Raw genomic sequence first — 27,187 nt, 5'->3', positions numbered from 1 at the left:
ATACGATGTAATTCAACATTAATGAGGTGTGGTGAGATTATCGCTTAACGCCTGTTGCTTCATTCGGTTGACAGCGAACAAACACACAAACAACTTTTTTTGGAAAAAGAGCTGCTTTTGTTTAAACAATTTTGGTTAAATAACAAATATATCAATTTTTTTTTTGATGCAGAACGAAAGTAAATATTTCAAAGTTAAACTCTAAGAAAGTTTCATTTTAATTGGTTGATTCGTTTATGATTTATGGCCGTGAAAACAAAAAAATTATGTTTTTTTGCCACATTTTGACCGATTGCCACGCCCCCTTTATATATTTCTTCACATTATATAGATATAAACCTTCCTCTTCAATCAATCTATCTTTAAAAAAAACCGCATCAAAATCCGTTGCGTAGTTTAAAGATTTAAGCGATTACGTGGACATAGGGACAGAAAAAGCGGCTTTGTTTTATAATATGTAGTGATATTTGTAAGAGGCTCAGCGACACACAAGCAGTTCTTCAGCAAGATGGCCGAGCGGCCACTCGAGTCAGTTTTCGATGTGGGCTTGAGCTTCTTAATACCCTTGACGACATCAGTAACAGATAAGCACAATGACACAAAATTAATAGGGGAAAATCTATTAGAGGGCAAACTAGAATCGAAGTCTAAGTCGGTTTCAAAAATAGAGCTAAAAAAGTCAGCAAATAAATTGGCAGATTCTATGGCAGAATTTGCATATTTACCATTGAGCAAGACTTTTTTGATTTGATGAATTGCCAAAATGCCTTCGAATCCGAAATAATATTGTTTTCGAGATTCAGGATGTAATTTCTATACAAGAACTTGTTCAAACAGTTAAATTCCTTTAAATGGCACTGAAATTTTGAGTAATGCATTGGGTCGCCAGACCCTTTATACAGTTTGCAAAATTTGGTTTTTATATTCTTCAGATGTCAAGGTATCTTACATACTTTTTTATGATAAATAGGAATAGGAACAGTTCAGAAACCTTAGTCTTAAAGAAATGAAAACAAGAGGTAACATCACTGTCATGGAAGGCATTATCTTAATACAATTTCGTTAAAAATTGAGAAGTCCCCATGAGTTGTAGTTGAATTTGATCTTAGGCTCATCGGAAGCCTCAGAAAATTCATAAAATTCCAACTCAAGAGAAAGAGGAACATGATGTTTATCAGTTAAGATATGGGAGCAATACCTTCCGACAAAGTTTAGTTGATGTCATTGGAAATAAACACTAGATCTAGGATTATATTAAGGCTATTATAAAAACCATTAATTTGTGACAAATCAATGCTTAAAAAAGTATCAATGACATGAATTTCGGCTGAAGAATTCACGATAGAAGCCATAAAAGCATCTGAGTTTCTAAGTGGGGATCAACTCAAGCGACATAAATTAAAATAACCGAGGACACAAAGATGACTGTCACCAGCGACGCTTGATGCTAGCGGCACAACATTTTCAGCATGTGCAAAGTATAAACGATCCGGACTATTCAGCGGAATGTACATAGGATGCACACACATAAACTTTTTCAAATGAGCCAAAAACACGTACACAAAGCTGATCGATGAGTGTGTCAGAGTTGGTGTTACCAATGATGCCCGAAATTTTCTCCGAACAGCAATGAGAACACCACCTCCTCTGGAACATCCAGATTTGGAACATCGTACAAATTTAGGTCAAAAATTTCACAGCCGAAAAAATTTTAATTCAGCCAAGATTCAATGAATACAAAAATATCAGTCTAAGAAAGAACTTTTCATATTCCCACTCGAGCATTTAGTCCAAAGTCCAGATATATTTTAAAAATACACTATTAGTAGGTAATTTATTACTAGTGATGGAGTTAGCTGCAGCAGTTACTGAATTAGGGGTGGAGTGACGTCTTTTTGAAAAAAAAAGTGAATGAACTAAAGGTTGTTTTAACCATTTTTCTATCAGCTCTAGTTACGGTTTTCCATGTACGTGCACGATTAGAGAGATCGTTTGAGATATCAGTCATGGCTAATTGAGCTGGAAGTGCCAGTTGAATGCGATTTGAAGTAGGTGCAAGAGAAGTCGGCATTGCCGTTGCCTTTTCGCAAGTTGATGTTGATGGGAAAACGAACGTATTAGCAGCAGCAGTGGCAATTGGCGTCAGCTTCACTTTAGCTTTATTAGTAACAGCAGCGCTATAAGAGAGCGGCGCATCGCCAACAGCAGCATAAGAGTGCGATGCAGAAGAAAAAGAATTAGTGCGCGCACATTGACCGACGAATCGTAGTCCCTAGAGAGCACAAAATTGAGCAAAACTCATTCCGTAGAAAACAACTGCATTCTTTTAGTTACATATTTACACAATACATCGGTTTGTGTGCGTATGTGTTCGGTTGTATCTGCACAATGTTGCCATTGACAAGTTGACAGTTACAATTTTTCATTGTTTAATAAACCAAAGCTAAAAACCAACAAATGCAAATAGTTAATTTATCTATAATTAACATTATTCAACATTGTTTTTAAGTTATTTTAACAAAAATTAAAATTTTTCTAAGCTCATTTTGTAAATGATTTCGCAATGTTGTGTACTGTTTGGCAACACTGTGTGGTGAGAGAGCAATCCTGAGAGGAAATTTCAAAAATCCTGCGACAAAATCTACGATTCTACGATACGGAAGAGAAGTAATTTTTCATTTACATGGGGCTCTCATTAGTTTGATCGTAACAGCGGACAGGGGACTGCTTTTACGTCGGTGACTGTTTTCAGCATTAGTCTCACCATGCGGAACAGCAACAATAGGCACGTTTACAGGCGACGTAGTAGCAGTCACTGGTAGTAGTGGCTCCTGTTTTTTGATTTGATTTTCGCATTTTTTGTGTTCCTTACATGACGCTCACATGCAAGAACACAAGCACGAAGCTCTTTAACCTCAGCGGTTAGTTGTACAAAAGCAGAGGAGACAACAACGGTTTGACACAATTTAAGTAGATTGACACAATTTGAGCGAAAAAGATCATTGCATTTATCGTACTGCACTTTATCTTGTGTACGCTCTTATTGGCACATAGACACGCATTGTTAGTTCGAAATAATATACAATAGCCGAAAAGAATAAATGTAATACACTAGAGCCACTGTCTTATAAAGATAATTACACAATTTCCAATTTTTGATGGCTTATGTTCATATTTAATAACTTCGATAGCGGAGCAATCAAAAACACGACCGTTCATACACATTGCTTTAGAAAGAGGGAATCTAATATTCCACATATTGTGGAGTACCAGAACACGCAAAGAAAAAAGCGAGGAAATTTAACCAGGACGTTATTACGTTCGATAGAAAAAAAATGTATTACAGATAATTTTAAAGGAGACGTTATATTTCCACAGAAGCTCTCGTCTAAGAAAAAGAACGATCTACATGTGCCTTATTCTATTCAAATAAGGGAAAGTCAATTGCAGATGATTGGCGATGAAGCTGGCAGACTGAGGTGACATCTTCCGACATTTTTGGAAAAGTCGACATTTGAACAAAAAAAACCTCGCAAAAATTGTTTAATTATCATCGATGACCATTCTAATCATCATGGTAAGAATCTATGAATTAACACAAAAACGAAGCAGCACCGCCTGGAAAATGAAAAGTGTCACAATCGGCAGTAAAGATGTTTAGAACTGTTTTTTTGCGATTCAGAAGTCATATTTTTCGCCGATTATAAACAAAATCTATTTTTTTGAAGTAATAATTTTTATTTACCTGTATTTGCGAAGCATGTAAATCCATAGTTATAATATGATCAGCTCCCGCTACAGACAACATGTTTGCGACTAATTTTGCAGATATGGGTGCCCGACTCTGCAGATAATAAATAAAATAAAATAATGAAATCAGTAGATATAAGTAGTTAGAAACGTGACAAATAAAATGAAGTGTTTTAATGACCTATTCTTTCTTTTCTTATTCACTAAGACTTAAGACTGAATACCTTGTGCGCAGGCTATGTTTTAGTTCTATAAAAATTATGATCAAAATTTTCACGTTGCTTTAGAAAACTCCTGAGTGTGCAGATTTAGAACCAGTTAAATTTTAGTAATAAATTTTAAGTCGCTCAAAAATTGCGTTGATATTTTATATTTTTATTTACCACGTTGAGCATTTTCTCCCATATAAAAGACATGTGCTTTATTATATGGGTTTTGTGGCATGGCCTTATATTACTACATACACTATCCTGGGGGCTTCGTACGGCATTTATAGATTTTTACGTGCGAGTAGTGCCATGGAAATGCGAGACAAGCCGGAAACATATTTCTGTTTTGAAGGCTAACTTTTTTTACTTCACAGTTTTAAGCACCAAAGTTCCTTATTCCCTTCTCTTAGTTTCCTAAACGCTTTGGTGTCAAATTTGTCTCAAAGACTTTCAAAATATGTTTTGCCGTGTTTGAATAACTGCTGCTTAAATAATTAATTTCCTTTACCATTTGCGATATTTCAGTGCCTGTACAACATTTTGGTGAAAAGAGGCCAACTGAGATTTAAAAATATTTACGTAAATGTACTTAAATTAGGTTATCTATTGCACCGCGTTACACACATTCTGTCCTATGAACCAAATATACTTTTTCGGAAAGGGGATAAAAAATAAAAGTAAACGTGTATCGGCGGTTTTCATGTACACGTCACAATTTTTTTTTGTATTTTATAACTTTAAACGAGCAATTCTTGTATGCATATCTGTATAGCCACACGATCTCAGGATTAGCTTAACGGATTTGAATGAAATTGGGCACACAGATAGTGTATCACTGTTCGAAATTAAAAAAAAAAATTTCATGAGATATGCCGATGTGGGTATCAAAAGGAAGGTATTTCACTCCGCATTATTAATTTTATTATTTTAAAATTAAAAATTGTTACATTAAAAATTTTAAATTTCATAGGAGTATACCACAAGTAAGGAACATAAGCAGTCTTGAATATTTTCTGAAACGAATTAACCACTGTTTTCGTAATATTTTTAAAATTTTTACTTGGTGCGAATAAGCCACAAACGTAACAAAAGTTATTTCGAGTCGGGCACTGAATTTTTCTTAAGATGAAATATACAGAAAGACGTTTTCGCGCAACAGAACTTAAAACAATTGTCGAAGTATACATTTCCTAGTAGCGCAACTGTCAGATGATCGGAACTTCCGGAACTGTAACAAACACACAAACGGCACAGAATGTGTTGTATGAAACAATAAATTAAAGGTTTAAAAATTTGGAGTCCCTTCAAGTTATGCGGAAAATTTAGAAAAAAATTTTTTTTTTAGAAAAAAAAATTCAAGAAAATCTGAGAATTGATATTTTTTTTTAATTCTACATAATAAAGGCATATCCACGAGTCTGCCTACAAAAATTCAGCGCGATTGGATCACGGAAAAAGATTTGTTTTTCGGTATTTTTCGTTTTAATACAAAATATGCCCTTCTTTTAAGCTTTACGCGGTTTTTTTTCCTTAAATTTAATAAAAAATTATCAGTTTTTGACTCACATGCATCGTCGGCTACTAAACTTAGTAATAATTCCATTTTACTGCAGAGCGCGTTTTTAAATGCAGCAAATTTATTTGCAAAACGTCAGTAAATCTATCAATTGCATGAATTGTCACATTGGCAGTGCTGCCAGCCAACACTGCAATTACTGCGCATTATTATATATGTCTGAATATACCCTTAGTTTGGATTTGACAACTATTCCAAAACACGAAACACGTCTTGGTGATTACCACTAAGATGGAAAAAGAGCACTATCGTTCAATTATTCGCTTTTAGTTTTTGGATGGGGAAAAATTCGAGGAGATAAAAGCAAAGTTGGATGTCGTTTATGGGGATGCTTCGCCATCTATGACCACAGTTAGATATTTAACGTTGGCGAACATCCGTTTTTGATGAGGAGCGACCAGGACGACCGGCAAACGAGGTTACCGAAGAAATCATTCAAAAAGTCCACCGGAACGGCAATTAATATTTTACATGATAAGATGGCATTGAAAAAATTGTCCGCCCGATGAGTGCCGCGTTTGCTTACGGTGGAGAACAAGCGGATGCAGCTGTTAACTTCGAATCAGTGTTTGGAGCAGTTTAAGCGAGACCCAAAGGAATTTTTGCGTCAAGTTGTCACCGTTGATGAAACTTGGATTCATCGTTACACACCAGTAACTAAGCAACAATCAAAACATGTGATTTCTCTTGGTGAATCTGCTCCAAAGAAAGCGGAAGGCCAGTTTCATCAGCCGGAAAGGTCCGGTCAGGGAGACGATTTTTTGGGATGCGTCACCATCATGAATTAAAAAAAAAAGAACGAACGATCACTAGAATTGTCCAGAAGTTGTATTGACTACAGTGGGTTATTGGTGCGCTTTCACAAAACATTGAAGGATTCACGACCGCATTTGGTGAAAAAGAAGGAACTGTTTCACCACGATAACGCACCACCACATTCATCCGGAGTTGTCATCGCCAAACTGCATGATTATGAATTACTGCCGCACCCCCCGTATTCACCCGATCTGGCTCTCTTCGACTTTTTCTTGTTTCCTAACATAAGTCCGCGCACTCGGCACCAACGTCACTGTTATAATTTCGAGGTTGTAAAAGTCGTTGTTTAGTAGGCAAATGAGTAGTAAACTCCTCTCTCGACGAACAAAACTAACACTCTACAAGGCTCTCATCATGCCCGTCCTAACGTATGGCGCAAAAGCTTGGACGATGGAAACATCCGGTGAAGCGACGCTTAAAGTGTTTGAGAAAAAGATTCTGCGTAAGATTTTTGGACCTTTGCACGTTGGCAACGGCGAATATCGCAGGTGATGGATGGAACGATGAGCTGTATGAGCTTTACGACGCATGAACATTCTATGCGGTATCAGGTGGTGATAGCAGAGGAAGAGGAAGACCTCTTTTTCGTTGGAAAGACCAGGTGGAGAAGGACTTGACTTCACTTGGTGTGTCCAACTGGCATCGGTTAGCACGAGAAAGAAACCTGGCGCGTTTTGTTAAATTCGGCCAAAATCGCGTAAGCGGTTATCACGCCAATTAAGAAGAAGATGAACATGAAGAAATGGCTGGCGGGAAAAAAAAAATTTCTAGCGTGGAAGTCATTGCCGAGACAGAGGAGTATTTTGGAGAGTTCGAAAAATTCTATTTTTTTCAGGGGTTAAAAAATGGTCGGAGCGTGGTGAGAAAAGTATGTTTTTAAAAGGAGACTATATAGAAAAATAAAAAAATGGCGTCTTCATTTCTAACACGTGTACGTATTGCACCTCCCTCGTATATAAATATGGTATATTTCGTTTAATATTTTAAATGTTCAAAACAACCTACTGAGAGTTGAAAATATTAATGTTAACGATCTTAATGGGACAGATACCTATAAACGGCCATATTTTCCCTGGTTTTCAGAAAAATTATTTAAAATGAAGAAGTCAATATAATATATTTTTTTCAAAATTGGTATACAATTTATTTATATAATACATTAAAATAATATAAAGTTTTTTTTATTTAATCATTTAAAATGGCGGATGTACACTCCATTCTTCCAGGAAGTTGCAGCGGGGCTTCTCAATCGGCGGGCATTGTAGCATCGGCGTTAGTGACCTGAATACAAAAAACCAAAAATTTGTTTGTTTATTAATGTCCTAATTTCGATATGAATTAAACAAAAATGAAAAAAAAAATTGCGTAATAAATGCTTAAAAAAATGAATTGAATTTTCCCCTACTGTTTTTGCATCGAAAAATTATTTTTTCGAAAAATTTTCGAAAACTTGTATTCACACAGAAAGTAATATCATAAAACAGATGTGTGTAAAATTTCAGGGAGATCGGTCAATAACTTTTCGAGTTATCGTGTACGCCAATTCGAAAAAATATTGTAGTTTTGAAAAAAACGCGTCTAAAGTCGGCAACGTAATTATACCTCTCCCAGCGCTCGAGCGCAAAGAATTCGAATTTCGAAGTTTTACAGGTATCTGTCCCCTTAATACATGCATACACAGATATGAATAGCTTTGTTCAATAGCATCCAAAAGTTGTAAGTTTTTCCGACAGGATGGCAGAAATAAATTCAAAGCTCCAACAAAAACTTATAACTTGTAGCAGTTAATAAACAAAACTAATGGCAATCTTACCATCACTGCTTTTCTAAATGTTCAAATGTTCAGAATGTGCCCAGGCCTCTGCTATAAACACATTTATACATATTTTGCTATACGCATCTACAAAAGAGATGTCCTCATACCAAAGCCATGCGCCTATTGGTTTCGAAGGTATGGCTAATTAAATGGTATGAAGCCAGGTCGGATGCACTTAATTGAGATACAGTAGATATGATTTATTTTGAAAAAAAACAACATATTTCAATTATTTATTTATTTAATCTAAGAATTTACTATCTTTTCATCTACGAATAACACAAAGTAACTTGAAATAAATAGTTTGAGCAATACGAGTATTGGATGAATAGCTAGTTCTCAAGTTACATAAAGAGAACGTTGGGAAACATTAAAACTGATTTCTTTCACCAAATGCGTAGAATAAAAACGAGTATTGGATGAATAGTTAGTTCTCACGTTACATGAAGGGAACGTTGGGAAACATTAAATATGATTTCTTCCACCAAGTACGTAGAATCAATTGCTCTATTGATGATTTTATAAGTAAAAGAAACGCTTAGAATAAGCCTACGCTTTTCAAGAAATTTAATGTTTTTGAGTAATAGGCGAGAGGATATGACGTTGCGGGTTCACTAAAGGTTAAAGAGCGAATCTAAGAGAAATTTTTTGAGCACGTTCAATCTTATTGGTTGCAAGCTAATTAGTTAGTCTTCATATAAGAACAGAATATTCAAGATGTGGCTAATAAATGACGTAAAAGGAAATTTAAGAGTGTACGGATCAGAATCAAAAATTACTTCAAATTTTACTACCGCTCTTATGGAGACGATTTGATAAAATGTATCTTACAAATATTTGAAAACTATTACTCAAATTCAAAAAAGTTGACTTCAGTGGACCTTAATTTAAGATTGCCTATATTTCTCTGAACGTTAATAACATCCAAAGCGCCTTTGATTACCGAAATTAACTTTAAGTTATCTGCGTAAAGTATGAATTTCGCAAAGGAAAAACAACTACTGATACCACTTACAAAAAGTATGAAAAGAAACACGCAAATGCAATCGACTTGAAAGCCATACGAAAAATACTCGAAACACTGAATGCAGCGAGATTGGAAACTATCGACCTACCGCCAACAAACCCGTTCCAGTAAGGATAGATTATGGATTTAAGAGAAAAATTCAATTTTCCACTAACAGCATGCTCAAGGATCTATGAAACGTTTGAAAGCAAAATTATAGGTCTGTAATTTCGAACATAGTTTTAACTACACTAAAGACACATAATTTTGTATTAACACTGCGGAAAGTCCGTCTGCAAGCATATATAGATTTAAGTTTGTTAATACTGTTATGTTTCCTCAAAATAAAACACCCCTCTATAATTCCTCTGAGTTCGATCACTTGTTTCCTAAATAAAACTCATAAACTAATGGCAACACAACTTGCTTGCTTTATTTAATTTCTAATCACTTTGTTCGTTCAACTTAAGACAAATTACTTTGCGCGCATGTATCTCTGCTTATATACTTATAGGTACATATACATAACAACTATCGTAATTTCTAGATGTTACAACTCGTATTTTCGGGCAACTATTGTTGCGAGATGTTTCGCGAGTGTTCATGATTCCTCACAATACCATCTTTGATGTCATTAAATTAAACAATTAGATCCCCAAAGTCAATCGAGGAATTAATAATGAACTGGCAGTTATAGGAAGTGTCGCAATTGTGAGCAAAATTAACTCAGCAAATAAATTAACTTAGTCTCACGATAAGGCAATGTGTCAATTTTGTGACGAATATTTATTTTCAAATAATTATGTTTGTTTTCTGTCAAACCCTAAATATGTTTATGCTTGAGAATTATGATTACCTACACTTGTTTTTTTTTTAAATTATTAATGCGTTTTATACAATGAGTTGGCGGCTTTGTGTGTGTAATTGAAATTCAATATAATATTTATAACTCTTTGAAACACTTCTCTCTTATTTCACTTAGATTTTTTACATCTCACAGACCATCATAGTCCAATATACACATAAAAATAATAAATACATGTAACAGATGGGCTAAGAATTTCCGGACCTATACTATACTATACATAGCAAGATACATCCACTTTAACATTATGAACTGATTTTTAATCACAAAAACCTCGCTAGACAGAAGGACACATTATCAATTATATTCCCTTTAATTCATTTTATTATGTGTTATATTCAATTAACATCTTTTATATATAAAAATTAATGTTTGTTTGTATGTCATCGATGAACTCAAAAACTACTGGACCGATTATTATAAAAATTGGTGCATACTATACCTATATGTATTTTTCCACGGATGTTTGTAGAATATGCTCATTGATGCCACTCGCAACCATGTGGCGTTGCAGAGTAGCAACTTCTGCCCCGTTCAACCGATTGTCATAAAAATTCGTATACATTTTATTGATCTAGCAATTTTTTTTTCAAAAGTCCCATTATATCTACACAAGCAATTACGTTATTGTCAAAAATCAAACTGCAAACAGCATAGTTAATAGTAGAACACCCACTGATCAACATGGTTCTAAAATAACTTTAGCGAAAGTAATTTCTTCTTTATTATTATTAAATTTCTATAATAACAAGTTATACATATATAAGGAGGCAGCAGCACTAGCAGTGAGCATGGGCCACCGGCTTCTTTAATTACCTGAGTCAGTACAATTTCTTAAAACGATTTTAAACTTCATTTCATTTTTTCTTTATATGTTCCTGCCAATTTCATTTTGAGTCGATCGTAATGGCTAGGAATTTTACTTTAGTGTCAATATGCACGTCGGAATTGCCAACCTTAATAGGTTCGGTGATTGTCCTTTGTTTTGTGTGGTTTACTTGTATTGTTATATCCATGTTCCATTTCCTGAACCAGTTTAATGTCACATTTAACTCGATTTATAAACTTTGTTTTGCGACATTCATACCTTTATGAGATACCATTAGGTATCAAATTGATTGGGCAATCTAAATTAGTTTTGTGTAGAACAATTCATGACATTTATTTTTTATAGATAATCTCTTTCAAATGTGGACGCAACTCCGGCGTAATTCGGTCATCCGGAAACATTAATTTTGAATGAGACGCTGGGGGACTTCGGTCGGTATCTCATGAATAACTTTAGTAATGTTAACTTCCAATGGCTCAAACAAAGCTGGTTTATCCACAAAGCATTTAGACATTATATACCCCCAGAACTAAAAGTCTAAAGGTGTGATATCACACGATCTTGGTAGCCAATCTACTGGTCCGAGACGTGAGATAAATTGATCACCGAAACGACAACGCAGTAAATCCATTGTTTCACGGGATGTATGGTACTACTTGCCGTCTTGTTGTTGCTTTCGATGAATGTAATGGCTGTTCGTGAATGGCTTCGGGTTGCTCTTTAGTCCAAATATGTAAATTTTACTGATTGACGTGGCCATTAAGCCTGAACGCTGAACACCTTAAGTTGGCTTGAGCGTGCGATGAACTCTTTTCACAGAGGCGTATGTCTTTCCATTATGAAATGTCCATAAATACTGAAAAAAGTTAAATACAGTGACAGTAGTCACGCGACTAAATTTTTTTGTTGCGGCGGGTTCCATAACGGAGCCTGCAGTTTCTTTTTGCGTAAAGCTGGAAAACGTTGCATTCTTAATGCCATGTAGACTATACAGCCTTTATAATTGGCTGTGTGTTTTTCTCCACAGTGTGCGCATTTAATATTGCTATTATTTCCATTAATTGAACAGTTCACAGTTTTTTGGGGACCTGTACATTTAACACAGATTGTTTTTTTTGTGCAGTAATTTTTAGTAAGCCCATATATTTGGCAGTTGAGGAAGGTACCTTGTTTGACGTGGGGATCGCAATTTACCTTTCCATGTATAGCCTGTACATTTGTTAAATTTTCGTTTTCTTTATTGTTGGTATTTGTTTTAATTTCCAGAGAGAGCCGCTTTTAAGATCTTGAAAATATGAGGTCTTAGAATGGTGCATATTGCGCAAAATTATTTTAAACACTTTCTCTTCCTTTGGTAGGATTATATAATAATGAGTATTTTGTTCTTTAAAAACCGTTAGATCGTAGTTATTTTGTATACATTCATTAAGCACGTTGATACGAGTGCCTAAAAGTTGTACTTTCCGTACGTAGATAAGTGGTGGCTTTGGTATATTTTTGGGCTTATGATGCTCACATTCACCAACGTAAACGTGCGCCCCGCTGACACGATGAAACTAATGAGACCCCATGTAAATGAATTCTCACCACCACTCCGATCCGTAGTATCGTAGATAGTTGACGTTGGATTTTGGATTGTTTCCGTAGAATCGTGTCAGCTGATCGCTCTCTCACCATACAGTGTTGTCAAACAGTACATTTCGAAATCAATTACAAAATAAACTTAGACAAATTTTAATTTTTATTAAAATAATTTAACAAAAAATTTTGAATAATTTTAATTTTAGATAAATGAACTACATATTTGTATTTGGCGGTTTTTAATTTTGGTTTATTATACAATGAAAAATTGTATTTGATAACGCGGGTGTGTGTAAAAGTGTGTTTGCAAAAATATCGATGGCAACATTATGTCGATAACACACAACATGTATTGTGTAAATAGTAACTAAAAAAATGCAGTTGTTTTCTACGTGATAAGCTTTGCTCAATTTTGTGTATCCTACGGGCAACAGAAAGGGACTACAATACGTTCGTGACTGTGAGCACCATTAGATGCTTTTTCTTCATTTGCAGTCTCTTCTTCTAATTCGTTCTGTTGACCCCATGATGGAAAGAATTATGAGATGGCGCCTATCGTGGTCCCGTTACTTTGCGCTCAGCGAATTTGACAACTAGTTACGTGATTTTAGCTCCAGTATGGCCAGATTACCATTTTCGTAACTTGATTTAGCATTTTTTTTTTTTTTTGTTATTTAGTCTCGGAGTTTTAGTTCTTTCTTCATGACATTTTTCTAGCTGTTCTAATTAAAATGTCATGTTTATAATTTTGTAAAATTTAAATTTTTTTATAGTTATTATATTTATTATTAAATATTATTCAAATAATTCACTCAGTTTTATTTAGCTTTACTTTTTTTTAACATCTGGTGGCATTGCCCGCGATTGCAGGTGTTGTTGGTGTTCTTCTGCTTTCGGCAGTCAAATCTCTCTCTCGCTACTGTAGTGTTGCCTAGCTTTGGATATAAAAACGCACTAAAATGCCCATTCAAAGAAAATAACCCAACAAATTTTTATTGAATCACTTAAAGAACTTTGTATGCGTGACAAATTGTCTTTAAAATGTGCGTCTTTTTAAATAAACGTGTTATGCTTATGTACAATTTAATTTGAGGTTTTTTTTAAGCGAGACTCTTTTGTTAAGGGAACGACTTTTTTGCTATATTTGAAGTTATGTAACTAGATAAGGTACTCTTTTTGTAAAAATGTCAGTATGGTTTCTTTAGTATTTTCTGGTATTTTCCTGTTTATTTTTACAATGAAGAAACGATTACACCTCTATGGTTTTAATTCGCATTCAATAAATTCAAAGGCTTTTTAAAATGTGTAAAAAGGTTTTCAATCTTAAGAAGAGTTGAGAGAGGGGTATTTAATATTTTTGCATAACCTTAAATGGAGCCAAAAATTAAATTTGCACTTTCAAATTATCAAATTTTATAAGAGCAAAAAAATTTTCATTAGCACTAAAATCTTCTCAGAGTGACCCCTTTTAACCTTTGTTTTGTTTAATAATATAGTTTGTTTTTTAACTTAAAGTTTCGGTAGCTTTAAATTAAAAAAAAGAAACAAACATGAAACTTCAAAATTTTTGCATTTTGGGTATAAAAAAGCACTAAATTTATTGCGAAGAGCAAATGGTTGACAATACTGCACAACTCAGCAAACGTGACGTCACGTACGCTCTGATGGGCGCAATCTTCTTTCTATCATTCTTGTGTTGACCCAGTATGTCGAATCTGCTCTCTGCGGTTTACTCAGCCGATATGTGAGCTATTGTTGTTTTGAGGGCAATTTAATTTGTTTGTTTTCTTATTTATATTGCTTTCCGGTTTTCTGGAGGACTGCGTATACGTTTAGGTGAGATATTTGCAAATATGTACCTTTTTTTATTTATATTTTTTTGGATTTTTTTATAGATTGTATGTTGCAAAGCGCAACTTAGCGAATTAATTAGGCACTTTTCTTATTTAGAGTAATTATCTTTCTAATTTATCGCAATGTTCACCTGGTTTTGGTAGTTATTTCGCAGACCGTTTTATAAACACAACCCTTCACTTGTACTTTTGTTTCCAAATATTATTGTTGCGAATATATATATAAAAGGCGCTTACATCCTATTTGGGTGTTTGGTCGCGCTCCTTTGTTCCGCAAATGGAGGGACCCACAGTTTCAAGCCGACTCCGAACGTCAGATATATTTATGATATAAGCTGCGAATATATAAATTATATACAAACTTACAAACTAAGAACAATGAACTGATTTACATATATATATTAATAAATATACTTTTCTTTTATACAGGGTCCGGCACTCGAAGTGTAACCAATTAAAAAGGCCATAAATTTAGTTTGGAAAATTACTTTTATTCAATTTAAAGTAAAAAATGTGTGAAAATAATACAAAATTAAGAATCAATTTACTTTTGCTCGATGTGACCACCTTTTGCCTTGACAATGGCCTTGAGAGGTCAAGAAACGAATCACAAGCTACCCGAATGTGACTTGCAGGTATTTTTGCCCACTCGCGGACGATAGCTTTTTTCAGCCCCTCGAGACTGGTGAATCTTTTATTTCGGACCTCGCTCTCCAAAATGGCTCAAAGAGAATAATCCATCGGATTCACGTCGGGTGAATTTGTGAACCATTGTGTGGACGTTATGAAATTCGGGCCGTTGTTTTTTAGCCATTCTTCGTTCACTCGAGCTTTGTGGGATGGTACCGAGCCGTGTTGAAACGTGCATGGTCATCGAAATGTTTGTCTGCCCACGGCTTCCAAGCAACCTCCAGAATACTTTCCCGATACTATTTCGCAATTACCTTTCCGCCTTTCCAAAGGATTGGAGATCGCCCATCTGCGATTACTGCGGTCCAAGCCATTACCTGTGGCAGGTGCTGCCTCCTGGTGACCAATCGATGACTTGAATTCTCGTATAAAATATGATCAAATAAACCCTATCGCTTTGGGAGTTTACGATCGGCTCAGTTTAAACAAATTTCTCGACGGAACACACAATGTTTGGAAATTGACAGCTTTCGGCCAAGCCAAGCAACTCCTTCACTCTCTTGTTGTTGCTTTGGTGTGAGATCATGCACCTTTTGGATCTTGTAAGGTTTTACTTTGAGAGCAGTATACGGCGGATGCTAGGGTCGGACATTTCCGTTCTCTCGCCATTTTATTGGCGCTTCGTTGGGAATTTCGCTCAAGTCACTTCTTCACTTTTTGAACCATTTCACGTGACGTTGCAGTCTTTTGATGACCACCCCCATGACGTTGCGCAATGCTACCGTGTCATTGTAATGAGTATTTACATTATTACATTAACCTTTATATAACTTATGCTACCGTGTCATTGTAATGAGTATTTACATTATTACATTAACCTTTATATAACTTATATTACTCATTTCTTTGATTTTTTAACTTTTATAATCATAATTGGCATTGCGAAAATTATCAGAAATGCATTAATCATTACCATTAGCAACGATACTATAAAATTCTAGCGCTATGATAAAAGACACATGAAGTTGGTCAGTTTTACTTATGGGGAAAACGCATACAAATAAATTAAATACGAAATTTTCCCCAATGAAGAGCTGTCGAATGCCGCTTTAAGGGAGGGGTCTAGGGTTTGACTTTCAAAAAATCGATTTTTTGGAAATAGCTTTTTCTTATAGTAAATCATCTCAAAAATATTGTCCCAAAATTTCAGCTCAATCGGAGCAAAACTTTTGGAGTTATAGACGTTTTTGTCCCCACTCCTCTGCGACAGCTGCGAGCGTTTGGAGCGGAGCGTTACAAAAATGCCTGTTTTTCAAACGCGTTTTTCTCGAAACCACTTTTTCAAAGTCCGTGACTATTAGAACTTCAACAATATTTAACCGATCCTTTTCAAATTTGGTATACAACTTCTATATATAAAATACCTCCCCCCCACTGAGAGATTTTTCACTTTTTTGTTTTACATTAAGGGCGGTTTCCACTTATACAGCGAAAAAATCAGTGAAAATCGCACTTTTTGCTTCAAAAACGCGCTGGCAACGTAAAAATGAAAAAAAAAAAAAAAAAAATCGGAGCCAGTGGGCGGGAGGTTTTGGTGATAATTTAACCAAATAATTCTGTTTTTTTTATTTCAGGTGATTCTACAACTAGATACGATAGTCACCGCAAATCACCTTTTGGAAAAGGCGTTTTCGGAAAAGTTACCTCACCGGCTTATTTCCCGATATTTTCTTACAAAAATTTAGTACAATATTGTTGAAATGATGCTTTATAATGTACAAAAAGTTTAAATACATTTTCACTATTCATATCTCTAAAGCAAAGTCTCAAAAATTCATTAAAAAAAATGCTCAAACCCTAGACCCCTCCCTTAAAATCGACAAAAAGATGGTGTGTCGATTTTCCTTTCATGGGTCTTTTGCAAAACTTGGCCTATTGTGAATAGTTGGTCGATTGCAGATTTTTCAGGTCTACAGTCGCACTGATAAGGTCCAGTTAGGTGGTTGATGGTGGGCTTCAGCTTTTCATAATTTCCCTCCATACTTTAAGAACGTTCTAGATGTCAGTCACCACATCACTGTCTTTGTTCTTACAACAAAACGCCCCGGTCTTGAAACCTTCTATTAGCCGCCGAATAGTCTAGTAGAATTTTGTTCCTATTGGCCAGCATCTTAAGCTCCTCGCACTCACGTATTTGGGCCTCTCGTTTCTTCCTCCTGATAATACATTTATCTTCCTCTTCGGGCTTGCCGAAATCCGATTTCTTTTTCGGTGGCGGTACGTAAAGAACGAGAAATGTTGCTTCATCACTCGTGCATGCCAGATTGTTGGGCAGCGCAGGAGCGAGAGTCAAGTAGCGAATCTTCTGGCAGTTTGTTGTGTTTACAGCTTTCCGATGTCGAACATTCTTTGCGTATTTAGATGCACTTATCTTGTTACAAAGAGGCGTGTGCGTATTTTGGCTGCAACAAAATAATGATCCGAGTCGCTATTTAGGGACCGGACGTTCCACGTGTTTGCCCTCCAATCGTAATCCCCAATTCGTTCAAAGTGGTCGTCATCAATGTAGGTAGATCTCATCCGAGACTTTGTTTTCGGTTTCATAGGGGGGGATTTTTACGTGGCGGTTCCCAAACCCAGCACATAACCAGATATTCTAGGTTGATTCGCCTTTTCATATTAGCTCGCTCTCGAACGGATGTTCGGAAGCTACCCAGAAGATACTTGGGCGAAACCTGGAAGTTGTGAGCTGCTTGGGCGATATGCAGAAGAATCTTCTTCGCCACTTCCAAGTGAATGGCGATCAAATATTTCCTCTCCACTTGCGAGGACTTTGCGTTGATTAATCACGCTTTTATCCGTGTTCCTAGTTTGGCTCTCAGAACTGATTACCACAACAACGGATGGGCAAGAAGAGAGGAGAGCGAATAGAGTAACGGCTCACAGCCATAAACTTTGTGCAATAAGCGGGAGTGTGGAAGCAGCCATTAAACACACTGGAAAGGTTATACCGGTAATGAAGCATGACAAGCTTTTAGTCATGGTGTGACGGCGCATAGCCAGCAATGGAATGGTTGATATAATATTTATAAAAAATTAAATTAGATATTTGAATATTCCGCAACGCCATGTGCTAAATAGTGCAACAAAATTTAGTTTCATTGTTGACAATTAATTAATCTAATTTTTAAAACAATTTCACTACATTAACATAGTATGGCAGATGTCAAAACACTTCCTTGACAAACTGTATGTAGATTCCAGAATTGGTAAAGAGCTGTATGTATGTACACCAATAAGCGATTTAGTTTGTGAAGTACACACATACTATATATCCCGATATTCAAAATATTTCAACGAAACCGTATAAATGGATATGCGCGTGAGCAAAAGTTTCACTAAATTATTACTGTTGATGAAATAAAAAACATTGCGTTATAGAATTTTGGAGGATAAATTAAAGTAGACGCTTCTATCGACACTGTACTTCACCTCGAAGATGTTGTACCCTATCCTACCGAATTTTTAAATTCATTAAACCCAGCTGGATTACCACCTCATACACTTAAGCTAAAAAATGGCATACCAATTATATTGTTGCGTAATCTTCGACCACCCGCATTTTGTAATGGCATACGAATGCTAATACAAAAATAGCATAGGAGTGTTGTAGAATGTATTATATACAGTGTAGAATAGCGTTTATTCCACGTATACCTATGATTTCAACGGATGTGCCACTACAATACAGACATCTTCAGTTTCCTCTAAAAGTTTCAACACAATTTTTTTAAATATATAAGCAAATAAATATATTTGCGATCAGATTTTGGTTTGGTAAAGCATATTTTAGGCTTGGCCTTAAAGTTAACACAAATATGGTAAGACCAAGTGTTTGTGAATCAATGTGAGCAACAGCATACAATTCGAATTGAATAGAGAAATAACGGGTGATTTTTAAGCTATTATCTTTTTAAACAGTTGGTTTAAACAGCTGACGCACGTTTCGTGTTTTGCTTCACTGTCAAACATCTTCAGTTTGATCAATAATTTAACCATGAATCGTCTTACAAACGAACAATTGGCCACCCAGATCGTGCGATATAACGCCTTTAGATAAAGCTCATGTCTATTCAACAAGCCTGCCTCAATTAACGCATTGGAAGACAACATTAAAGCATTTATATGTGAGATACCGGCCGAAACATTGGAAAGAGTATGCCAAAATTGGACTAAGCGGATGGACCATTTGAAGCGCAGTCGCCGTCAACATTTGACATGAAATAATCTTCAAAAATTAAATTCTATGGACTCTACTATCGATTCAAATAAAAATGTCATGAATTCTACGTGTGTTTTTTTGAAAAACTTTCCTATGGCTCTTAAAAAATCCCCATTTAGTAAAAGATATAAATGAATTTGAGTATCTCGACAGTATCTTCACCCCTGACGGTGGTATAGGGATTTTAATAAGAGGTGTTATTTTCATATTCAAAGAAAAATGCCATTTTTAATAAATATGATCGGATGTTTATTTCATTATAAACGAAACCACGGCCACGCTTACAGAACAATATCCTTTTCATGAAATTTTTCATAACAGATTTGCAAAGTGGCTGCCCTATGTCCTCGATAGCCTCACGAATTCCATCTTTGAGGTCTTGCATCGACCCTGGGCTGTTGGCGTATACCTTCTCTTTCACGGGGCCCTAAAGAAAAAAGTCATAAGGTGTTAAATCACAAGATCTCGGTCGCCTATTTTGATCACCTCTTCGAGAGATAACACGGTCCGGAAACTTTTCCCGTAAAAGATAAATGGCTTCGTTGGTTGTGTGGCACGTAGCGCTGTCTTGTTGAAAGTAAACGTTGTGCAGATCAATACCATCCAATTCCGACCATAAAAAATCGTTAATCATCTCTCGATAGCGCAATCCATTCACCTGTAACACCTGTTATTGAAAAACCTTTTACAACGCGGACATTCAGCGAAAGATCTACAAATCGCTTAAAAGAATAACAAAAATTAGAATATTTGATGCCTGCGTAAAATTGATCTACGGCAGTAGAAAACTACAGTATTTTGTAAATAGATGTTTGCGACATACATTCTGACAAAAAGTACTGGGAATTGTTCAATAAAACGCAAAATAATTATTTTATCATCAAAATTTATTTTGTCACCTTCAAAATAGGCTCCATTCGAAGCAATGCACATATGTCAACGGTTAGTCCAGTCATCAAAGCACCTTTTAATCGCGTTTGAAGAGATCTTCTTCGCGAATTCTCCTTAATGTCCTCTATCAACTCAAAGCGGAGTAGAAATTAAAGTTTTGGGAAAAGGAAAAAGTTACAGAAGGCTAAATCCAGTGATTGTTCGATGATATTTGTCGAGTTTTTGGTCAAAAAGCTGTTCACAATATGAGCCTTGTGAGGCGGTGCGTTATCATGGTACAAGATCCATGAGTTTTCTTTCCACAAATTGGACCGTTTCCTGAGCACATTCTCTCTCAAACGTCGCATAGCTTCCAAATAATATTCTTTATTTACCGTATACCCATTTGGAACGAATTCCGAGTACTCAACACCATGATAATCAAAGATAACGAGTAGCTTGACTATCACTTTTGACCGACTGTGACGTGGTTTTTTGAGTTTCGGCTCATGTGGATAGCGCCATTCAGCCGCCTGTTGACGGGTTGCCATGTCAAACTCATATACCCACGTGTCATCACCTGTTATGATGCGATGATGCGCTGGATAAACGTTGGGTCGGAATTCACTTGCTCAAGCATGTCTTCAGCCACCTTCTTCCACAAAGATGGTGTAAAATGTTGCAAATTGATTCAAATTTAAATGATGGTTTTCCAGCACCATTTCCTTGACTTTGTCGACGCTTTCGGGGGCTAATCTTCCACAACTTCTCGGCCTACTGCAAAAGCTTTATACCACTCGTAGAACCGTGTACCGTGTTTTTGCTAAAGCACACTCGCCATAGGCTTTCTGCAACATTTTCAACGAATCGACCCAAGAAATCCCGTTCAAACACACAAAATCTAAGACAAATTCGTTGGATATTTTTATACATAGTGAAAATCGCAGAGGATACCTGCGGTTGACTTATATAATTAAATGTCAAAACCAAGCTAATTGACAGATCACGCTCAAACTCTGCGACACTATAGCGGACAGTTGTACCAACATTCCAGCAAAAAAAAATAGACATATGTGTAATGCGCGCTTTTTATATGAACAATTGCCTTTATATTTTTGACAGAATGTATTATCGGTATCTGGTGGCTCTGGCCAATGACTATGACAATTGACTAAGCAAAAGCCAATTGAAAAAGAGATCATGCGCAGAAAATACAAATGGATTGGGCACATACTGAGAAAGAATCCAGACGAAATAGCTCACAAAGCTTTTCAGTGGAACCCTCAAAACACCAGAAATAAGGAAACTGACTTGGTGGACGTGAGTTAATAAAGAGACCAGCAAACTGTTTAGTATACTACGCTGTCCTGCAAAAAGCCATTATTTGTGGAAATCTTTAGTAGATAGACAAAGTTCTTAGTTACGACTTTGATTGTAATTTTGAAACATGTTTAATAATAATAATATTTTAAATGAAAATGCGTACAACGTCGCAAACGAGTATGTTAGTATATGTATAAATGTTAGTCGTTTTAATCTCCGTGTGACCTTTGGGGCAGAATAACAAAAAAATTGTCTGAAATATACATATGTACATACACGTATACACATGAATTTCAATGATAAGCGATATACTCGAACTAAAAGCGCGCAAATTCGAATTGAAGAATAATGTTCGTATGATGTAACAACGTATTTTTGTGATATTTTTAACCTTGTTTTTTATTTAATATAACAACCTTTTCATTTCTCAAATAATAAAAACAAATAATATTTACTTAATACTTGTTTTCATTCAGTGGACACTTTTTTCAGAAGTTTTCTAAACACAAAACTCTATTGCATCGTGCTTTTCTCAAAAAGTCATATTATTTAACTATTAAAAGAAGTTTTTAAGTTGAGATAAATAATAAATACGTTTCTTGAAATTTTAAAAATTAACAAAGACTTCACGAATTCTTCCGCAGTGGCATTTAAACTAAACAACCCTGACAAAATATTGTCCATCGCTTAGAGTACAGTCGAAAATTATTTCCTTTGAAATTAGAAATCTAGAATGTTAGATTTCGAGATCTTATAAAATTCAGTAGGATCACTACAAGCTTAACTTGGATACAAATGAAGAGACTTACGAGGAATTCTTAGAGGGACATGAAAATTAATTACGTTGAAAATAAGCGAGAGAGCAAGTATTGAACTTCTACTTTCTAGAGATAATTAATAACAATTCGGATGGGAAAGACAAAATAGGATCAGAAGACTTTAGAAATCTTAAAGCAAACTTTAGGGACTCCTTTTGCATACATTCAATCCTGTAAATTAAAAACTTGAGGTATGACACCTAAATAAAAGTGATATACGAGGTATGTTCAAAAAATAAGGTGAATTTTCATGTTTCTCAAAAAATACTTGTATTATCTCCTTCATCCTTATGAATATTATCTCCTTCAAAGTAGGCCCTTCTCAGATATAATACACTTGTCCCAGCGCTTTTTCCAATCCAAGAAGCAGTTCTGATATGCACTTTTTGGTATGTTCTTGAGCTCTCTCAGCGATTCGGTTTTTATCTCCTCAATCCTCGCAAAATCGGCCCTTTTGGAATGAACTTCACTGCCACACGATTCATATCCAAAATTTCCGAGATGATTGCATGGCATGAACCAACCGATATGCCGATATATCGACATCCTCAGCAACTTCTCTAATTGTGATTCGACGATTCTCGATAACAATTTTCTTCACTTTTCAACATTTTCATCGGTTTTTGACGTGCTGACGCGTTCAGAGCCAGTGTCGTCATTCCTATCTTCTCGACCTTCTCTAAAAAGCTTGTACCACTTGTGAGCATTTTTTTCAAGTGTTTTTGAGCACTTAATTCCATTTTTTAGACAAAATTTGATGCAACTTCTTTGACCCAATTTTTTCGATAGCCAAACTCACAAAACACTTGTCTTATTTATGTCTCTCACAAACAAACTAAACAGGCTATATTGCTAAAACCGTGAACATATCTTGGAGAGGAGTGTACCAACATAAAAAATAATAATAATAGAAAGTCGAATTACGTAGCCCACGAAATTTGAAAATTCACCTTCTTTTTTAACACACCTCGTATCAACTTATATGTTAACATTAGACTTCCGAACACAAAAATTTTTGGTGCCAATTTTTGTCATGGCAAGTGGCCGCATGTCCGTATATAAAGAGTTTTTCAAAAGTGACGCCTAGATGTCACTAGTGAATAATTCATATACGCTACCTTTTTTATGTCATCTGTGATATTTATCAAGTAGACAGATGTAAAATTTTACACGATAGAACGCATTAAAATTATTGAAACTTATTATGAAAATGGTCGATCTTTAAGAACAACATATTGCAAAATTGTTAATGCTTTTCTGGAAATAATCGTCCGAATGAGTCGACAATTCAAAGGTTGGCGAAAAATTTCAAGAAACTGGTTCTGTTGAGGATAAAATAAACACAGGCGACCAAAAACTGGACGTTCTGTTGATAATATTGCTGTAGCGTAAAACGCTGCTGAACAACCTTCAACACCTTCAAAAATTGCGCAATGCGCTGAAAATGCTCGAAGTCGTTTTTATTGTATTGGAGGTTGAATTAGTTTTAAAGGTTTTTTTCGAAGATTTGGGGCTTTATTGTGAAAAAACGGTACAAAATATTTTATTTGAAGTATTGGCCATCGCTAGCTACAACTTTCGCCCATCTTTCGGGCAATTTCCGGATGCCGTTTCTCCAAAATTCTGGCCGCTGCTTGGCTATCCATGACTCAACCCATATTTTGGTAGCCTCGTACGAGGAGAACCGCTGGTCCGCCAAATCGAGACTCATATGCCGGAACAAATGATAATCGGAGGGAGCTATGTCTGGACTATACGGCGGGTGGGGTAACACTTCCCAGTCAAGCGTTCCAAGGTATTTTTTGACAGGTTGAGCAACATGCGGCCGAGCGTTGTCATGTTGCAAAATAACCTTGTCGTGCCTTTTTATCGTTTCCGGCCGTTTTTCTTTCAATGCCCGGCTTAAACGCATCAATTGCAGTCGGTAACGATCCCCCGTGATTGTTTCGCCCGGTTGGAGCAGCTCAAAATATACGACGCCGACCTGATCCCACCAAATGCAGAGCATGATTTTCTTGCCGTGAATATTCTGCTTGGCCGTCGACGTTGATGCGTGGCCGGGCAAACCCCATGATTTTTTGCGTTTTGGGTTATCGTAGTGCATCCATTTTTCGTCGCCAGTCACCACCCGATGCAAAAAACCCTTCCGATTTTGTCGCTCGATCAGCAATTCGTACGTAAAAAATCGCCGTTCGACGTCGCGCAGCTTCAACTCGTACGGGACCCAATGTCCTTGCTTTTGGATCATTCCCATCGCTTTTAGACGCTTGCAAACGGTTGATTTATCAACGCCCAATGATTCAGCAAGCTCTTCTTGGGTTTGGCACGAGTCCTCGTTTACCAATTCCCCCAATTCCGCGTCCTCGAACTTTTTGGGCTGGCCAAGACGCTCCTTGTCTTCGGTGTGAAAATCACCACTTTTGAATCGTCGAAACCAGTACTCACATGTTGAAATCGACGGAGTATGGTCTGGGTAGGCCTCCTGCAGCAATTCACGGGCTTGGGCTGTATTTTTTTTCAAATTGAAGCAGAAAAGCAAAGCTTCCCGCAAATTGCGTTTCGACGGCACGAAAGTTGACATACTCGGAGCACGAAAACACTGCGTTGTTTATACTTCAGCGAAATGACAGATACTGATAAACAAAGCCTAGGGATGAGGCTTTGTCATGAATATATATTCAGTATTGCCAACGCGATAAAGTGATAAATAGCGCCATCTGTGTGTCACCTTTAAAACTAATTCAACCTCCCAATATAAGCACAATTTACATGTAACTATAGATACACTGCCGCTTACATATAAATGGTGCTTAGACAATAACAACGAATTCGAGCATTTTCAGCGCATTGTGCAATTTTTCTGTGCGCTCGACTTCGCTTCTACGCATAGTGCTTTCAAAGCGGGCAAAAATCAAAAAGTTTGTTGTCGCAAATATAATATATACGCATTTGGTATTGTTGGAATGCTTCAGACAGAAACATTTTTCATAATCTTCTTAGTCTTAATTTAATCGAAAATATAATATCTCTTAAAAACAGATTTGATTTTTCGAGTTCAGCGTACTCTGGTCCACTAAGGAACACACTTTTGACAAAATCCATCCATTTCCCTATGTTTATCCATTTTTTATCAGGAGGCGTAGCACATCGTTTATTTTTTTTTTACACTGTATATGATCCAAGCTGTGTAGGGGATTAATCAAATTTCAAACCGGATGCAGGCTCTGAAAGAAATTGTCGTTTATACGATGACTTTTAAAGATGTCTGATACCGCTTGAGAACGAAGACCAAGAGCTGCCACCTCTTAATCCAGGGTGTTAGGCGTGACCGGGTGATTTGCAGTCATGATTTGTCGCCTTACCGCGACAAGGGACGCTATCGCGGCGGACTTCTTAAGGATGGTAAACCATCTACCAGCCGTGGGTTTCATCACGAACCAGCCCTGATTCCTGGGAGATCGAGTGGGTTAGTCACCACAGACTCAGCATCAAAGATAGAAAAACGAGGAGATCCTCGAATAGCAACAATTGCTGCTAGTTACCGCCAGTTACCTAGCGGTCCTCATTCACGAACACCGTCGCCGTTGCTGCCAAGCACAAGATCGAATACTGGTCGGGCTAGTAACCGATCGGAGGAGTTTCAGCAACGAGGTCGGGTGCCCTCTCTAGCAGAAAAGTCTTATCATGCATTTGAAAGGAAACTTCAGCAGTGTACCCTGCACTGGTACACAGATGTATTGAAGACACAAGAAGACATGTGCGCTGGAATGTCTGACCCAGGAGCCAAGCGTTCTCTTACGAAGGGTAGTTCTTCCAAGCATTTCCAATCGTAGGTGTATACCATCTGTCTATGTGCAGAGATCAAATTAGACAAGAACTTCCGCAATAAACGAATTGTCATTGTGAGATCACTTGTCCTTCAGTGTATCGAAAAACTGACTCTATTAGGAACAGTCGCATCCAACTAATTTGGGTCACAGGAAACAGGGGTATAATTGGGACGCATTGACAAGAGAGGATGCGGTCTCGTTATTAATAGGACCCCAGCTCTTCCTTGCTATGAAGGTAGGAGTGAAGAGGTAAGGCTAAGGGAGGTTAGCTGGCACCAAATTATGGGGCTGCGTCAGGCGTAATCCTTACTGGGGGGTACAACCAAATTATGCTTTTCGTGTCTGCGACCAATCCCCTAACCCAGCTCTGTCTTAAGTTTAATAAGGGAGCTGGGTCTGGATGAGGTACAATGTAGAGTAGAGCGCAAAAAATGTTAGGTAGCGCCAGCTTATCTGTAAGAATATCTCACTTAAACCTCCAGGGTCCATAGGTGCCTGTATTTGGAGTCGAATATACTATCTTATACGATTTGCCACAAGCCGTTCAGCCTTTCGTCAGCAATATCATTCAAATATGAAAAATATGTTGATCCTAGGCACATTTTCCAAGCCATACAAAGAGCAGGGCAGTGGCAAAGTAGCCCTAGCATTCGCTTCGGGACATTTGTTACGCGCATCGCTCTAGACTATTCCCATTTTGGCTGCGTAATGTGTGTCGAGACAGTGCCCGTCAGTACTCCAACCGATATTTTGCAGTCTTTTTTGAAGATTGATAAAATAAAGTTTTTAGTTATCGTATTCCAAGCCTTTAGCATAATTAGTAGCAGTTTAATAAGAGGTTGAGTGTTCCCATATCTACTAATTGATTTCAAAACATAATTGTTTCTAGCTACTGTAAAATGAGCAATATAAAGAAATACGAGCACTTTAATTAGTTCATCCTGTATCAGCTTATTTTTATTTACATTCAAAAATGGAGAAGCAGCATCTTAGAACTTCGAAGAAGAATCATCTTAGAACTTCAATTTAACATTTTAAAATCACGTTCTTCTCAATTTAAAGTTAAAACTGTCTTTTTATGATAAAATATACTTTATGTTAACTATGGGTTTTATTATAAAACCCAAGTTTAA

At 36.5% G+C, this 27,187-nt stretch overlaps 1 protein-coding gene across 2 annotated transcripts in view; it reads right to left on the bottom strand.

The window, feature by feature from the left end:
* LOC128859814 (ribose-phosphate pyrophosphokinase 2) overlaps nt 1-27,187 on the bottom strand; it is a 74,927-nt gene that overhangs the window by 25,539 nt on the left and 22,201 nt on the right. For both annotated transcript variants that reach the window (XM_054096905.1, XM_054096906.1), the window contains one exon: nt 3,746-3,844. In XM_054096905.1, coding sequence (XP_053952880.1) covers nt 3,746-3,844 — 99 coding nt within the window. The remainder of the gene's footprint in view (nt 1-3,745; nt 3,845-27,187) is intronic.

The sequence above is a fragment of the Anastrepha ludens genome, chromosome 4, assembly GCF_028408465.1.
Source record: "Anastrepha ludens isolate Willacy chromosome 4, idAnaLude1.1, whole genome shotgun sequence".
Taxonomy (NCBI): Eukaryota; Metazoa; Arthropoda; class Insecta; order Diptera; family Tephritidae; genus Anastrepha; species Anastrepha ludens.
The sequence above is the reverse complement of the archived record's forward strand: the minus strand, read 5'-3'. Positions and strand labels throughout refer to the sequence as shown.